The 18,672-nt window shown below is 41.4% G+C and overlaps 2 protein-coding genes across 2 annotated transcripts; one reads left to right on the top strand and one right to left on the bottom strand.

Annotated features, from left to right (window-relative positions):
- Positions 1 to 2,256: 2,256 nt before the first annotated feature.
- On the top strand, positions 2,257 to 4,307 carry LOC113506040. The gene is made up of 2 exons (XM_026888900.1): positions 2,257 to 3,942; positions 4,050 to 4,307. Exons 1-2 carry the CDS (start codon positions 2,608 to 2,610, stop codon positions 4,305 to 4,307), a joined length of 1,593 nt encoding a protein of 530 aa, XP_026744701.1. The 5' UTR covers positions 2,257 to 2,607.
- Positions 4,308 to 16,247: 11,940 nt separating this feature from the next.
- On the bottom strand, positions 16,248 to 17,886 carry LOC113506114. Its single transcript, XM_026888968.1, has 2 exons — positions 16,737 to 17,886; positions 16,248 to 16,259 (listed from the first exon to the last, which is right to left on the bottom strand). Exons 1-2 carry the CDS (start codon positions 17,538 to 17,540, stop codon positions 16,248 to 16,250), a joined length of 816 nt encoding a protein of 271 aa, XP_026744769.1. The 5' UTR covers positions 17,541 to 17,886.
- Positions 17,887 to 18,672: the final 786 nt, after the last annotated feature.

The raw sequence follows: 18,672 nt of genomic DNA, 5'->3' as shown, positions 1-18,672 counted from the left end.
AACCTGCCCAAGAGGTTATGTTCAAACACACACAAAAAACAATAGAACAAGTTAAGTACTTAGCCTTGTTGCATAACAATAGCAATCTTGATGCTGTCAACTGACCTAAGATGGGGCCCCATTACATAATCCGAAACTATAAGAACATTGCAGAAAATGCATACTAGAACTAGTTTCTAAAGCTTTTCTAATAGAATGGTGACACATTGTAATGGCGAAAACAATTGTAGTGTGGTGCCTTGTTTAGAATGATGACTTGCATTTAATACATCAATTAGAACATAATATTAACTGGATTAAAACACATTGCAAGATTATACAGCCAGAGTAACATGGCTGCAAATACATAAGTAAGATAAATAGTGCTCAGTTCCACATGTAAGTCAACGAAAAAACCATACTTGTTTCGTTATCAATAGATTTTGGCCCCACAAGTTTATCTATAGCAATAAAAAACAATGTGACACACATATCTCTAAGAAGTGAGGCACCCAATAACATTAATGCTACTAAACACTAAATGTATATGCATCAATACTTAGTTGACATGAATATGTTTTTTAAGCATTCCCAACATTTGTTTACCTTACTAAATGTTTCAGAATATTAATAATGACATAGTAAAAAGTCACTAAGTTCCTATTCACCCAATTTTGGGATTTTTAACCGTGAATTGAACACACACTGAGCAGACTAGGTGCCCTGACAAAAAGCATCTCTTAGGGGAAGCACTTAGAAGCCAACGTTAGATAGCTCATTAACCATCATGTTACCATCTGTGTCAACAAAGTAGTAACCGGGATCCTATTCTGATCTTCACTCTTATTAATTAGGAAACATTAATAGAAAGTTTAGAGAATGGAGCTAGCTTCAAAACCCTAAATTTCCACAAATCAGCATTGACTCTAAAGATGGGAGAGGAATTAGGTATGGATAACAAAGGATTTCTGAGAGGCTTACTCAGATTGAGATTTGCCTGTATTACAGAAAGCCAGAACCCATATTTCGTATTGAACCAGCTAACTCATCTGCTAGCTGCCTCAAAACACAATATTATAAACATATTGCTTATCGTATAGATGGTTATTAAATAGAACTTGCAACAACTGGTTACAAGCAACATGATGACAAAATAGGCTAGAACATAATTATATGGCACAGGAATAACTCTGTTGACAATAGACACAAACATACATATATTATGTTAATGACACATACAATACACCTGTATCTGAAGAGACAGAATTATTTAGTTATTTATTTGAACCAAGACACAAAAATCTCCTAACTCCTAGCTTGGATAGCTGCTCAATGGGTACTAGCCGCCCTCTCATATATTAAACTAAATAACATAGCCCATGTCACACCCTGACAATTAATAAGATGAGAATTGTGATAACCAATCTTTTGACAGTACCTTACTGTCAGTAAAAAAGAAAAGGAACCATAATGTACTTTTTACTTTTAAGATCATAAATTATGGCTAACTTCTAAGATTTAAAGATCCTTGAAGCCTCAACCAATACCTGAAATAAGTTAACTTTACCATATTAAAAGTCTTACCCTTGGCCTTCAAAACAGTTAATCAGGCATCAAATTTATACCTGCTGACAGCTGTATCCCACACTCCAGCAGTACATCTGCAAGAGCAGCAGGAATGCTCTTGAGTTTAATCAGGGAAAAAGGTGGTTTGGTTGTAGGTTCTACTACCTTTGCAAGGCCTTATAGCTCATGTCTTAGGAACCGACAACTGCAGTGACAAAAATTTGTATTACTAAAAAATCATAATTACATTGTAAATAATTAAAAACTAATTATCTAATTGTTTGACACAATTAACACAATATGTAGAAAATTAGTTACTAAATATTTATTGTTACATTGTTAATAATGAATAATTAATTATCAAACTGTACACAATATCACTATGTATTGGAAATGTGTCTTACTTAAAATCCATAGTAACATTGTTAAAAATATAATCACCCACCCCAACCCCAGCATCAATAGCTGAACCCTGGCATAATGGGACCCACAAAATCATGGTTAGCTCTAAATCAGTGACGTTTAGTTGTGAGTTGCCATAGACTAAAAAACTTTTTCTTTTATTCTCTGAAAAAATTCGCGATGCCACACAGTAGCGAATGGGAATACTACTCTCTTAATCAATTATATTTCAGATCAACCTTCATAAAATTACAATTGGATGTCACTTAGGTAAGTTAATCCAATGTTCAATTAATGTCAATTACATTCTGTTATTTTATTTTGCTTGAGTGTGTTTAGTTGTGTTGCGATTGCGATGACAGATGACAATTGACAAATAAACGGCGGTAGAATTAATATCAGGTGACATGTGACAGTTGAAACGTCAGGTGAAAGATGTATAAAAAGGGGACGATCGCCCGGAGAGGCACTGAATGTCGGATAGAGCTAACGAACGGTCGTGTTCGCAGCACAACTGACGTCACTATATTCCATGTGATTATTTTGGAATTAAATCTCAAATTATTTCGTGCATCCTTTATTATTTTGCAACCAAAGTTTGGTTATCAATAAAGACTAGTGTAGTGGACAATAGCGTGCTGTTATTTCAAAGTTACCTTTATGTCGGACGGACATCCAGACGGTCGTGAAAATGAAGTTTTCCCTCCTCCGTCGTTATCAAAAGTGGGATTACCGCCTATGCGCCCACCTAATTATCGACCGGAACTAACAGCTGACGGAGAAGATAAATGGCGCTTGATGCTCGATCAACAGAACCGAAACTTTCTCGCATTGTTGCAAGCGACGAATGCTCCTACTTCAAGTAAGATTATCCGTTTACCCGAATTTGATCCAGATAAACAAAGTGTGGACGCACGTGCCTGGGTCACCACGGCTGATATGTGCATGGCTGATGGAGAGCTTCAGGGTGCGTCGCTCATGATAACGTTGAGTCGAGCGTTGAAAGGACAAGCGTCAACCTGGTTATCACAGGTTACATTTCCGGGCATGACGTGGAGTGAATTTAAGGAGAATTCCATCGCAAGATATGATTGCCCTGAGACACCAGCTGCTACACTGATCAATTTGAATAGCAGTACGCCAAGAGAAGGCAGTCTTGCAGCTTATTCTTCACATGTACTCACTTCGCTAATGGCACGATGGAAGAATTTGACGGTCGAACAGATCGCAATATCCACCGTCCTCGCTCATTTATCATCCGTCGATCATCGTGGACAGCGATTGGCGTTCACAACAGAAATTGATACGAGAAGCAAACTACAAAAGGAGCTTCTTGCCATGTCTTTCTTGAAGCGCAAGAACTCGAAGGCTCCGAGTGATTCTGACTTGGACAATAAAAGGTTCAAGTCCAGTTTTACAGCGGTTAGCTCTAGGTGCTACCGGTGTGGCAAATCAGGCCACAAGGCATCTGTGTGTTACAGTAGAAGGGACTCTACTTTGGACAACAAGTCAGGCAGTATTTCCGCAACGAAGACCAGGGATACCAGCTCTATTACCTGCTTCAAGTGCAAGAACCAAGGCCACTACGCAAACCGATGTACCGCAGTGGGCAGTGGAGGATCTGGAAGTGGTGGCAATAGCACCAGCGGCAGTGTTGCTGCAGGCGTAGCTACTGAGCAACGTCGAGTGGACATTTGCGTGGTTAACGCACCCTCTGGGACTTTACATCAATCTGGTGAGTCGTTTGCCTTTTGTTACGCCTCTGGAGCAGAATGCTCATTAGTTCGAAAATCCGTTTCGTCCAAACTTAAGGGTGAGCGCATTTATTCTGTCGTTACTATGACTGGAATAGGTCAAGCGACAGTGAACAGCAACTTTAAAATTGTAGCTTGTGTGGAAATTGATGACGTCACCCTAAACATTGTTTTTCACGTTTTACCTGATGAATACCTTCAGCATGACTTAGTAATAGGACGAGAAATTTTGACAAATGACGTATTTGTCACCATGACTTCCAAACTTTTGACTTTTAGAAAAATGTTGCCACGAATGTTCATCCAATTATAGGGTCCAATATATATATATTATAATATATATTATAGGGTACCGACCGCATGTGCGTCGATTATAGGCAACTTAATGATAACACTGTGCCTGACAGATTTCCTTTGCCGGTGATTTCGGATCAGATTAATAGACTTCATGGTGCTTTATATTTTACGACCCTAGACATGGCTAGTGGATTCCACCAGATTCACCCGGACTCCATAGAGTGTACTGCCTTTGTCACGCCTAATGGACAATCCCACCAACCTTCCCATGGCCCCATCGACGAATTCGTCATATGGGCCGAATCATGAGATGGCTGCGGACTTATAGCGCTCTTGGCTTCTTGTTTCGTCCGCAGGCGATTCTTGACTCTACAAATTCTTTATTCTGTCCACTCTTGTGCTTCTTGTGCACTCTCCCCATTCTGGGACTGCTGTACCAGCGCTGGAGAGCTGCTGCTTAGCCTTCCATACATAACAATTACGGCTGCGCCTCCCGCCCTTTGCCGATCCTCTTGCTCGAGCCCGCTCCTGATTTTGAACCAGCCGTGTGCGAAGCGACCCAGCCGCCGGAAGTTAGCTTCCAAGCTGACGAGATCGCAGTAGTAAACCGGTCCCGCCTCTTCGCGTTCGATCCCGTCCATCATCTCTCGCCTCAGGTCCGCGTATATCGGGCAAGTCCATAGTACATGGTCCAAGTTTTCCTCACCTTCACCGCAGTAACATTCACTCGTCTCTTGCAGCTTCATGTCATACAGTCTCTTTCTAAAACTACCATGCCCCGTCAGGATCTGTGAGGTTTGGTAGTCCGGCTCGACCCAGGTTGCCCTGAGCCTTGCCGTCACATCCGGGAAGAATCGGTAGAGCTCGCGGCCCTTGGTCTCAGCGTCCCAGCGACGCTGCCAGTCCGCGACCGCACCCTTCCATGCGTCTTTCTTGCCCTCGCGGAGTTCCTGCCGAGGCAGACCCCGCATCTCGTCGATTCTGCCAGCACGGGCAACCTCGAGGTCCGCCGGTAACACCCCTGTTAACACCGGCAGGGCCGCGGTACTAGTGGACCTGTAAGCCTTCGTCAGCAGAATCAGAGCAGGCCGTTGCGCTCTCAGCAAAGCGGTGCGGACCACGTATGTGGAGACCCGCCGCCACCAGCATCCCGCCGCGTATGTCACTATAGGGGTGAAAATTCCCCCGTACAGGACCTTAAGGGCCCTGTACCGCATGCCCCACGAAGTGGCAGTCATGCGTTACATTTTCCCCAGTCCCGACGACGCACGTTCGCCGATACTACGTGCGTGTTCACTGAATGACAGACTCGCGTCAATCACCACCCCCAGAACTTTGGTTGACCGCACACTTTTGACTGAGGCCCCATTGAGACGTATGGTGGGTGGGCGGCCGGCCAGTCCCCCCCTCAGAGTCATCGAAAATGACTTCGAGGGTGAGAAGCCCAGCCGATTCCGCTCACCCCATCCAGAGATGAGTCCCAGGGTGCATGAGGCCGAAGCCTCGATGCCGGCTCTTGAGTTGGACTCAATGAGGATCGTAACATCATCAGCGTACGCCACCAGTTTTACTCCGTCCGGGAAAGGCAACCGAAGCAAGTCGTCCATCAGTAGGTTCCATACATACGGACCCAGTACCGACCCCTGAGGACAGCTCATGGTAGCGGTCTTCCACACGACTCCCCCGCCGACAAAGAGCCCGACGCGTCGGTTGCAGAAGTACGCCGCCAGCATCCGATAGACGTTTGGCGGGCATCCCGTACCCTTTGCCTTCAGGAGAATCATGGGCCACCACGCGTTGTCGAAAGCGCCCGAAATGTCCAGAAAGACGGCCTGGACGTACCGTGCCGTGGTTCCGCCGACGGTGTCCAGAATATCATTGAGTGCTGTTAACGTCGACTTACCTCGAGAAAACCCGTGCTGACTCGACTATACCGCTCGCTGGAGTGCGGGGGCGCACCGCAGCATGACCCGCTCTAAAATTTTCCCAAGCACTGGTAGCAACGTCACCGGACGGTACGCTTTGGGATCGGAGAGCTCCCTGTCATTACCTTTCGGCAGAACAACGAGCCTCCCATCCTTCCACGTGTCCGGAAACGTGCCCTCTTCCACACATTTCCCAAGCACGCTTGTCAGTTCTGGGCCGGCAGCACGCCAAGCGTGCTTAACCATACAGGCCGTGATTCCGTCGATCCCCGGGGCTGTGTTAGGGAGGCCCCTGACTATATCCTCCACCACCTGAACTGATGGAGTGTCCTTACCCGACGGAACGCATGCAGCCGCCACCCTCACCGTTCGGTGGTAGGCCGAGTCCCGCGACGAATCATCGTCCGGGCACAGAGCCCCCACCAGGCCGAGCATGGCCCCGCGCACGTCCGTCGTGTGTCCCTCCGGAAGCCTCAACCCCGCGATTAGGTTGGGAGGGGCACGGAATCTCCCACTGGCTGCACGGTATGCCAGGCCCCATGGGTCCTCATTGCCGGACTCGGCAAGCCTCCGGAAGAACTCCAGTTGCGCCCTCTCCATCTCTTTTCTGTACTTACTGCGGCATTCACTAAATCTCTTGCGTAAATCCTCTTCCTGAAATCCTTTCACCCTCCTTGCCCTTTGCCATTCTTTCCTCGCCTTATTTTGTCTTTTACGCAAGGAATCCAGTTTTGGAGACCACCATTCATACCCTTTCGCTTTCTTGCCGTCTCCTCTCGTTCCCAGGCACTCTTCAGCTGTACGAGTAAGTATCTCCGTAAGCTGCTTGCATACGTGTGATGCAGGCCTCTCCCATTTAATGCTCCCCACTCGCTCGTGGATCTCAGCTTCGAAGCGTTCCCAATCCACCCCACGGTCCCGAAACCTCCTCGGCGCCCCCGATGGCTCGGCTGCCGGAGCGGGCTCATTATTTTCGACGCTGCCCGCTCTAAACGTGATCAGCCGGTGGTCGCTGCTGCTGGCGTCGGCGTGGACCTCCCACTGGGACACCCGTACGCGCCCCGACGAAAATGTCACATCCATGTTAGACTCCCCGTTGGCGGTGCTGAATGTTGCTGGCTGTCCCGCCGTGTTGTGGAGTTTAATGTTCCTCGCCAACAGGAAGTCTTCCATGTGCTGCCGTCTTGCCGATACCTCCGGACCCCGCGACACGTAATTCCGCCGCTCGCAGTGCCACATGGGAGAGTGCGCGTTGGTGTCAGCGCCCACCAAAACCGCACGACCCCTCAGCGCGTTGAGGACTTTGTCCAGTTGCGCGAGGTGCACTTGGATGTCGTGCGAATACTGGAAGTAGGCGCTGACCAAGTAGATGCTGGCGCCCCCCCAGGACACGTGGCATACGGCGCAGTGGTCCGTCGATAGGTTCGGCAGCAGGCTGCACTGCACATCTAGTCGGGGCACGTATATGGCCGCCTTCGCGCCCGGGCCCGCCCACACAAGATAGTTGGCACTGGCTTGCTGGACGTCATTATATGGTTCCTGTTTTAGGATGACATCCAGTTGCCATTCTCGTGCCAACGCTGGCAGCTCTCGGGTGGCCACTGCCGACCCCTGCGCATTAATTTGCCCTATCTTTAGGGACCTATCCATAGCTTATCATCTGGACGGCTCGGGCCTCTGCATGCTGTAGGGCTGGGTACTCGCGCGCGTTGGTCCTGTGCGTTGCTGCGCCCCTCTGCTTCAGCCTAATGGACAGTACGAGTACTTGTCCATGCCATTTGGGTTACGTAATGCCCCTTCAGTCTTCTAACGGGCAGTGACGAAGGCACTTGGAGAGCTTGCCAATACCTTCGTTGTGGTCTACATGGACGATATCTTAATTATAGCTTCTATCCCTAACCTCTGTAGAGCCTGAGCTGGCGATACAGAGGTTAGAGATTGTCCTGGACTTACTGACAAAAACCGGATTTTCCTTTAAATTGAAAAAATGATCATTCTTAAAACAAACAGTTGAGTACCTAGGCTTTGAGGTTAGTTGCGGTGAAAAAAAGCCTAATCCCAAAAAGATATTGGCTTTGATAGCTCTCTCACCTCCGAGTACAGTGACTCGGTTGCGCCAGTTTATTGGTTTGGCATCATATTTTCGCCAATTCATTCCGAAGTTTTCCCAAGTAATGGCACCTCTGTATGCATTAACGAGTACCTCAAAGGGTAACATAAAATGGGAACCCTCGCACGAAGCTATTAGACAAGATATTATTTTGGCTTTGACCAGTGACCCAGTTCTGACAATTTTTGATCCAAATTGTCCAATTGAAGTCCATACTGATGCCAGTGCGATAGGGTATGGTGCAATTTTGATTCAAAGGAAGGATGGCAAACGCTGTGTGGTCGCTTACTACAGTAAACGCACCACAACTGCAGAAGCTAAGTATCACTCTTACGAACTAGAGACCCTTGCAGTCGTGAATGCAATAAGACATTTCAGACACTATTTGTATGGTCAGAAGTTTACTGTGTTTACAGACTGCCATGCGCTTGAATCAACACGTAAAAAGTTAAATCTCACACCTAGAGTTCACAGGTGGTGGGCATTCTTGCAGTCGTTTGACTTTAACATTATTCATGTTGAAGGAAAGCGAATGCAACACGCAGACTTCTTCTCCCGCAACCCTTTACTTGAAAAGGTTCCTTTCAATAAAATAGAACAAAAGAAAATGTAGCGTATGTAACGTAGCTAATCTTTCTCCCAATTGGTTATTAGCGGAACAGCAACGGGACGTAGAGATCTCGGAAATTATGACTAAGCTAAATGACGGAGACCTTGATGATGACATCGCGCAGATGTATGAGATTAGATCTGGTATCTTGCACCGTAAGATACAGCGTAACCATAGATCCCGAACACTTCCCATAGTACCTAGAGCGTTAAGATGGTCTGTTGTTAACACCACACATGAGCCTCTTATGCACCTCGGGTCGGAAAAGACCCTTGAAAAATTGTATGACCTCTACTGGTTTGATCACATGTCAAAATTTGTAAGAAAGTTTTTCGAAAACTGTGCTACTTGCAGAGTATCCAAATCTCATTCAGGCAAAATCCTCGCCGAATTACATCCAATCCCTAAGGTTGCGATACCCTGGCATACCTTGCACATCGATGCTATTGGCAAGTTGAGCGGCAAAAATGATAGGAAAGAATACGTTTTTGTTCTCATTGACGCTTTCACAAAATATGTACGTCTTGTTGCATCACACCTTAAACATAGACACAGCTAGTAGTTTTCGGGCACTTAAGGCTTGTATCTCCTTGTTTGGTGCCCAAAGCCGTATCATCGCGGATCAGGGACGCTGCTTTGCAAGCGCTGAGCTTCGCGAATTTTGTTCCTCGCATAATATTAGCCTGCATTTAATAGCAACCGGTAGCTCACGCGCAAACGGTTAGGTTGAAAGGGTTATGAGCACCTTGAAAAATATGATCACGTGTGTTGAAACGAGTAGAGATCGCTCGTGGCAGGACTCACTCCCCGTCGTACAGTTAGCCCTCAATTGCACGATGAACAGAGTAACTAAACACAGCCCTTTGGAACTCCTTATAGGTAGGGTTGCGCGACCTCTTCACTTAATGTTCTCTGATGAGCCTGAAATCGAAATGAGTGATGCGAGATCTAAAGCTGTAGTTAACATGGATAGGAGTGCACAGTACGAAAAGTCACGGTTTGATTCGAACAAGTCCAAATTCAATCGATTTCTAGTAGGTGACTTTGTACTCCTTAAAAACGAAGAGAGGAACCAAACGAAGCTTGATCCAAAATACAAGGGACCTTTTAAGATTACTGAAGTTTTGGACGGTGACAGATACACTTTAAAATCCTTAGCTAGTAATCGCCAGTATAAGTACGATCACGATGGATTGAGAAAAATGCCTGAAGCAAATTTTCCCCCAGAGTTTGATTGTTGGGCGTAAATCCAACAAAAAAAAATAGTAAAACCTTGGTTGCTAAAAATATGGTATATTGGGTAAAAATGGTAATGCTTAATGGTATGAGCAAACGCGGCTTGGTTGATGACCGATCGTTAACCAACTTTATAACAACGCTAATATTAAAACTAAATATTCGGGTCAGTGTATAACTGCTGACTGCGCGCGCGATTGACATCAATAAACCTGTACTTTGTACATATTCCCGGGGGACTGTATGATGAGGGTGCATGGTGTTACAAGGTGATAAAACAATAATATGGTGCAATAAACAAGATGATTGTAACATAAAACTTAAAAAATAAATTTATTACAGTCTCTATTCCACTACACCAAAACTGAATGAGTTTGGGTATTTCACTTTATTCACTCGGGCATATAAATGGTTCGTCGCACTCGTACTAGGATGGTTATTCACTCTATTGTATTCATCACTAACACTAAAACACGGATTATTTTCACTATGATACTGGTGGTCAGCTATATGGCGTGTTCTCGGTTGCGGTTGGGGCGGTGGCAGCGCTTCTGCGCGCGGCTGTACTCGTGCGCGGATCCTCCGCACTCCGTACGCCAAACATGTTAATAGAATAGCTCCAGCAAGTACATAAATCGCGATGTAGTGGTGAACATCGTGGTAGTTGAAAGATGCTTCATCTTCTAGATTTGGTTTGGTGTTATTCTTTACTTGATCGATTTTATCACCGATCGTTTTTAATTCCCAGCGAATGTCTGCGTGGTCAGTGTCATTTTCGTAAACATGTAAGGGTAAGGTCACGTTCACAATATTGTTAATGGTAGGTACATCAATGTTTACAATATCTGGTTTCAAATTTAAGTCATTGCTCGACTGTCTGCGCGACAGTAATGTGATTCCGTCGTCTTTGATGACGCATCCACTTGCTAATGCGAGTATCCCGACCTTGTCTAATCGCTCTATGGTAATTTGATCGTCACATATGACTTGTATGGTGCATTGGCCGCAACATGAATACAAGTAATTGTTTACCTTGTGCAATTGTACCCAGGTATTCTTGCACTTTCGACTTTTCGTTTTACAACTTAAGGACTCAATTTCTCTTGCACAGTAATTTGGTTCTGTTTTAGTTATTGATATAGGTATTTGATGAGCACAGAGCAAGATGTCTAAATCATAATGAACGCACTGTTGCAGTTGTAGACTAGATAGTGGTATTTGTAAGTCCTTTTGGTAGTTCATGGCCAATAGATCAGATGCAATAATTATTTGTCGCATTTTGTCGCCGATTGCTATTGGAATTGGTGTCAATTTGTATATTTCAAAGGTGTCTCTGCCTACTAACGGTAACTTTATTTCGAATATCAAATTTTCCCCTGTAAATCTTGTTTTAACCGTTAATAAATGGTAAAGTTTGGTTAAATCAGTCTGAATATTATCGATTGGTAGCAATAATTCCTTAGAAATGTGGGCTGATATGATATGGAGTTCTTTGGTTAATTGCTCTGGTTGTAGTAGATGTATGTTAAACGTACCATGGAATATGTCAGTGATTGTGTTTAATAACATTTGTTGTATATCCTTCAGGTTCATAAGTATACCGTTGGCCGATATTGAAGACAAGGTAAATTCATTGGTATATGCGTTTTCCGATATTTGTTTTTGCATACTATTAGCTAAGCTATCTATTTTATTAAGGTGCTGGTTAAAATTCTTATGCTGTTGTCTTACGGTTTTTTCCATTCTCTTTATAACATTAAACTCTGATTCAATTATCGATGTTTGATTTTGCAGTAATTGGTTAAAATATTTCTGGTTGCCCCGAAGCTTAGTCAAATCTTGCTGGTATTGTTGTGCGAAGTCATCATCGAGTACTCCAAACAAACTGTGAGCTATAGACCCCACAGCATTCACTAAGCCACGACGACGAAGATGGTGCTGTTCTGGTAACTGTCCATGGTTGGTCAAAATTTCATTATAATGAGCTAATTCATCTTGACTATGGCGCAGTTGTAACAGAACAAGTTGACAGTGAGATATGGTTTGTATTTTTTGACAACAATTATCTAAATGGTCTATATACTTTGTGGCTAACGATACGCCTTCCCAATAAGCAGTCATATCATAGAATACTACCAGCTTCCATTCGTCTCTAATCAATCTCATATTACTGACTTTATCGAAGTAGATGGTTTGGTTATCTGGCAGCTTTTTTGTATGGAGAGTGCAATGAGATGGCGACACTAACAGCATAAGCACCATAAGTGCCATGGTTAACATGCTACATTTCGTCGACTTGCTCGTTCTTCGACGTGGTGGTGTCTCATAACCCTTTTCGGGGTCCACTTCAGTAGTGGTTCTTTGTTGAGTTATGTCGGTTGGTGTATTTGGTTGGTTCTCCTCGTGGATTGGAAGGATTGCCAGCTTGGTAATTGGTCTTTTTAGCATGCCTCCTTTGGTTTTGAGCGTGACTACTCTAACAAGACCGTCATCGCCGGGATGAATTTCTAATATTCTTCCGAGGGCCCACCTCCCTGGAGCCACGTGTACGTCTTGAATAATCACTATATCATTGACCTTAACATTTTTATGAGAATGGTGCCACTTGGATCGCGTATTTAGTTGAGTTAAATACTCAGATTGCCAACGTTTCCAAATATCTTGGTAAATTTTCTGGACTAGTTGCCATCTGGTACGTTCGTCTTTCTCTGACTCTATTTTTATTTTATTTTATTTTATTAGGGAAACAAACAGATATTATATATAAACAATTACAATCATAATAAACTAAACATAATCCAAAACAGTTTCCACACTTAAACAATACATTCGCGCCAAGAATGTTAAACAGGTATGAAAAAGAGGAGAAAAAAAAACATTTCAGTATCAAAAATAAATAAAAATAAAATTCTTCCTTGCATCAAACTAAAATGTTGAAGTTAAAAAAATCTCAAATGCTGATGGGAAAATGGGAACCAAACAATCGTGAATGGCTCTTTCAAATTTAGGAAACGAAATGTTAAAAACATCTATGAAAAAATACAATATTTCAGTATTCAAAATAAAAATTATTTGTATCTTACAGATGTCTCCAACACCCCGCCTCCCAAATCCAAAAAAAAATAAAAAAATAAAAAATCACCCGCGCCCGCCCGGCCCCTCCCAACATCCGAGACCCCTTCCAGCCCGATACATAGAAGAATTCCCATCCCCGACACCGAAACACTGCACCACCTCATAGATGCTTTCAAACTTTCGTTGTTTAAAAACATCCATGAGAAAAATACAACACCTCAGCACCAAGAACAAAAACTCCTCCCCGCACCAAGCCAAAAAATCCCAAATGCTGAGAGGAACCAAACAAACGTGAATGACTTCCCCAATTCTAGGAAACGAAATGCTAAAAACATCCATGAAAAAATACAATACTTCAGCATCAAAAATTTCAATACAATATTTCAGTATCAAAAATAAAAATAAAAATAAAAAATCTTCTTTGTATCAAACTAAAAAAAAATCTCAAATGCTGAGAGGAACCAAACAATCGTGAATGATTTTTTTAAATTTAGGAAACGACAGGTTAAAAACATCTATGAGGGTATCACTATTTCCGTTATTTATAATATCATTATACAGCCGGCATGCTCTTGAAATAAATACATTTTTTCCATAATTAGTTCTTGCAGTAGGAATGAAGAATAAAGATTTCTTTCGAGAATTAATACGTGGACATCTCAAACCTATCCTATTTAAGAGGTAAGGAGAGTCAGCTTGACTTCTTAATATTTTATATAAAAATAAGAGGTCACGTTCCTTTCGTCTTGTCTCTAACGAAGGTATATGAGGTATTTTTTCAGAATAATTATTTTTATGACTTCTCCATATTATATGCTTATTCAATTTATCTTGGATCCATTGTATTTGCTCAATATATACTTTGTATTGTGGGTTCCATACCACAGATGCATATTCCAGAATTAGCCTGATGATCGTCTTATACAACAACAATATTGTCGACAAACGCTTAAAATCTTTAGTAGCTCTCGGCACAAAACCTAACATACGATAAGCCCTACTAACAATGGACGTGATGTGCCTATCAAAGATCAGTCTACTATCTAATTGGACTCCCAAATCTCGCACTTCAGACACCCTATTGATATATCCATTATTTAATTTATAACTATACTCAATATATTTTTTCTTTCTTGTATATGTAATTATATGACATTTTTTTACATTGAGGTAAAGCATATTATTAGTACAATAGTTAGATAAATTATTTATATCATTTTGTAGTCCTCGACAATCATCTATATTTTTTATAATTTTATAAACCTTCTTATCGTCAGCATATAACAAGAAATTTGAATTATTAAATACTGAATGAACATCATTAATATATATATTAAATAAGAGGGGTCCTAGATGCGAGCCTTGTGGTACGCCTGATGTAATCGGTATAAATGTTGAACAGAAACCTTTAATAGTAACAGCCTGACTACGATCTCGCAGGTAAGACTCCAACCACCTAAGCAAGTCGCCGTGTATACCGATGCTCTCGAGCTTACGTATCAGTATTCTATGGGAAATTTTATCAAAGGCCTTTGAGTAATCGGTATACACGACGTCTACCTGATAGCCCTCATCCATAGCCAAGGTCACATTATCAATAAAGTCACACAAGTTAGTTTCAGTAGATTTTTTACTAATGAAGCCATGTTGCTGAGGTATCAATAAGGGCTTAACAAGCGGCGTAATCATATCACACACAATTCTCTCAAACAGTTTAGGTATTACACTAAGCTTAGAAATGGGACGGTAGTTCTTAATATCGTGTTTGTCACCACTTTTAAAGATGGGGACAACAAATGACCGTTTCCATAATATTGGCATGACACCTGATCGTAAGGATGCATTGAATAATTTATGTAAAGGGGTTGACAGAGCTTTATGACACTTTTGCAGAAATAAAGGAGGTATGCCGTCAGGACCAGATCCCTTTTCAGTGTTTAGTTTTTTAAGGTAATTCAAAACAGTATTTAAGGGAATACTAATTCCACTAAGATTTAAAAACGTCTGGTTTTGACAAACAAAACTTGAGTTAGTTGGACAATTCATAATATCTTTTTCAAAAGCAGAGCTGAAATAAGTGTTAAAGAGATCTGCTATGTGTTTACCGTCTGAGGATGCAGCATCATCCAGGTGTAGACTCTTTCTTGTGAAACTTTAATTTTTCTTTAATAATTTTAGTTAATGCTGTGGAGTACCATACTGGATATTTATTTTTATTATATATAGTTTTACTTGGAACATGAGCACTTATCACTTCCTCTAGAACACTATAAAATCTTAATAAAGATTCATTAATGTTATCCTCATCTATGACAGTCTCCCAATCTATACAACAAAGAAGAGAAATAATAGCATCATAGTCGGCACTACCAAACATACGAGTAACTTTCGGTGGGGAATGTAAAGTGTTTAATTTTATGTATCTAATAATAACATCCAACGCTGGATGGTGAGGATCTTCAGTGACTAATGGGAATGTAGATTTGGCAACTATGCAATTAACATTACTTAATATTAGATCGAGTTGTCTGTTATTAATATTTGCAATAAGATTATATTGTGAAAAATCATTAAGTGACAAAAAGTTTGACAAAGCATTAACTAAGGGATCTGTTCCTATTGAGTTTAAAACAGCCTGGTTATTCTGTCCTGTTGATAGACAGTCTGCATTTCTTATATTAAAATCACCTGTTATGAAGAATAGATCATTTGGATAAGTTACTACAGATTGGGAAACTTGTTCATAGAATAAAACTTCTTCATTAAGCTGAGAATTAGTCTGCGGAAAATAGCAACAATACAACCTTAGTTTGGAATTTAAAGTTGGTTTTTTAACACAAACACTCAAAGATAAAATATCTGCTGACATTGAGTCATTTGAAGGTTTGATGCTGACATCCTCAACTGATAAACCCTTCCTTATTGCAATAAGAACCCCTCCACCCTTCTTATCTGATCTAGAACTGTAATCCCTATCACATCTGTAAACACTAAACCTGTCATCAAACAATTCTGAATTAAATATCCCAGGCAACAGCCAAGTCTCACTCAAACAAATCACATCATATGAGCAGAGCAACAAATTTTTGAGAAATAAATTTGTCTTTGTGCGTAATCCCCTAACATTTTGGTAATAAATACTTATTTGAGAGAATGTGAGATATTAGTAATATAACATTTTGTGACAATTAAATAAAAGGTACCTTTTAACATCAAGAGATAAGAACAAGACGAATCCACAGTGCCAATTATGGAATATGCATCATAGTTTACCAATTTAATCAATAACTTCCTCATTCTTCCTGCTGTAACAAATAATGCTATAATTAATATATACAATATATAGTTAAGTAAATAGTTCCACTCAAGAACAAAACAAAAATTGAATTTCCTTACTCTAAGCATTGAGCCAATATTGGAATGTATGTAATATTTTACCAACTGAATTAATAATGCTGTAACAAACAATGACATAATTAATATATTGTTAAGTTTTTGGTTCCGTTCAAAACAAAAACAAAAAACAAGTTTCCTAACATTAAGAATTATAACAAACAGAGATACAATTAATATATTACTTAGAATTAGGTTCTGCTTATGAATAAACTTGAGAATAAGCATAAAGACTACAATGATAAACTCGGCTAAAATTAACAGTTGACAATAAAGAACAATAGTAAATCTTCCTAAATTAACTTTTTTAAGTCATCCTCGGTCAAAATATGAATTGCTGAACCTGAGTCGAATTTACGTACTAGTATAGTGTAGTTTTTTACCCATACATATTTGTATTGCTTTTCTTCAGCTAACTTCTTCACTTTGCTTAATAACATCTTTTTGGAACTTGTTAGGTGTTCATTAAAATAAATCCGAGATGTTTTATCAGTATAGCCAATGTCACAGGCTTTTAGATCTTTTTGATCTCTCAAGTGGGATAAAAACTCATCTTTCTTATACCTGGATAGAAAGCGGACTACCACTGGCTTTGGTTTTTTGAGATCCTTGTTTAGGTGAGCCACTCTAGTCACAAAATCGATGTCAGTCTGCGCGTTGAAAGGACATTTAGCATATGTAGCTAGCTTAGAGAGGGTTTCAATCAAGTTTTCACCATTTTTTTCTGGTAGACCTATAATTTCAATGTTGGACCGCCTTCCCCATTGCTCTTGTTTTTCAATACTTTCATTAAGCACTTTCAAGTGACCTTTCAAGTCATTTACTTCCATCTCGAGTGTATTTATTATCTTGGTCTTTACTTCTACACAGGATATTCGTTCAATGATAGAATCATACTTTTCAGTCATGAACTTTACACTATTTTGCAACACAGTTACTTCAGTCTTCAGTTCCATAAGTGTATTATTAATATTGGAGAAAGCCGAGTTAATTTCCTCTTGAATAATACTGCGTAAAGTTTCCTTCGACGTAGAAATCAACTCCTCCTTTCTTACAGCAGAGCCTTTTCTCGTCGTTACATTATGTGATGCTGAGGATCGCACTTCCACCTTATTATCATTCTTGATGGACTTAGCTGGCAGAGGGGTCTCACTTTCTTTTATTTTACCATTACTTCTATTACTATCTTCCATTTTTTTTTCCGTACGTTAGGGCTATGCAAAGATTATAAACCAAACGACGCTTGTGGTTGCTGTGTGAATGTTGGTAGCACTGCTCACTGAGCGGGACCGTAGTATACGCCACTTTAGCAGTTATGTAGTGCACGTAGCGACGAAAATCCCTTGAACCACTATCTTGGCGCCATAACGAGCACTTTTATTCACCGGTACGATATTTGTAAATCCACTTTCTTAGCGTTATAGACTTGCACTATTGATTATACAGTAAGGACTAAGTGTTAATTATGGAATGTGCGCACATTTACTGTAAATTTCGAGGTTGAAAAGCCAAAAAACAATAATAGAATTAGGAGCTATTGACAGAGTATGTGTTCCGGGCGCGGTCCACAGACTAAATAAAATGGTTTATTATTATGGTTAATAGTGGTCCACTGGCAAGGAAATGCGAAGGTGTCAAAAAATTTAGATCGCCTGGATCTTCCGAAATGGCACACAGTGGTCGTGAATTCAAGCAGCCCTCTAACTGAGTCAATAATGTCGAGAATTCTTCGTAGGTTAGTTTTTGGTTACCTAGCACTCTACGTAGATGGTATTTAAGGCTCTTGACGGCGGCCTCCCACAGACCTCCTGCGCTTGGCCATGATGGCGCATTGAAATGCCACTCTATTTGCATTTCTGCCAGATATTGATAAGCAATTTGGTCTATGGTTTGAGTCAAATTAAAATACTCCTTTTGTATGGTGTTGTTAGCTCCAACAAAGTTAGTTCCGTTGTCGCTATACATGTGTCGAGGCGCTCCTCTTCGAGCTGACATTCTTCGAATTGCAGCTATAAATGTTGATGACGTGAGGTCTGACACAAGCTCAAGATGAACTGCTTTGGTTGCTAAGCATACAAAAACAGCTATGTAACCTTTACTGCATTTTATGCCGCGGCCCTTGTTGCTTTTTACTTCTACATAGCCGGTAAAATCCACGCCCGTATGGTAAAAGGGTCGTGCCTGATTTATCCGCGCAGCTGGTAAGTCTGCCATTAACTGGTTTTGGTTTTCAAATTTAGCTCGTCGGCATATAACACAGTTACGTAAACGCTTCTTTACGGCATTATTTCCACCTATAATCCAAAATTTCTTCCTCAACCAAGT

The sequence above is a fragment of the Trichoplusia ni genome, chromosome 28 (genome assembly GCF_003590095.1).
Source record: "Trichoplusia ni isolate ovarian cell line Hi5 chromosome 28, tn1, whole genome shotgun sequence".
Taxonomy (NCBI): domain Eukaryota; kingdom Metazoa; phylum Arthropoda; class Insecta; order Lepidoptera; family Noctuidae; genus Trichoplusia; species Trichoplusia ni.
The sequence above is the reverse complement of the archived record's forward strand: the minus strand, read 5'-3'. Positions and strand labels throughout refer to the sequence as shown.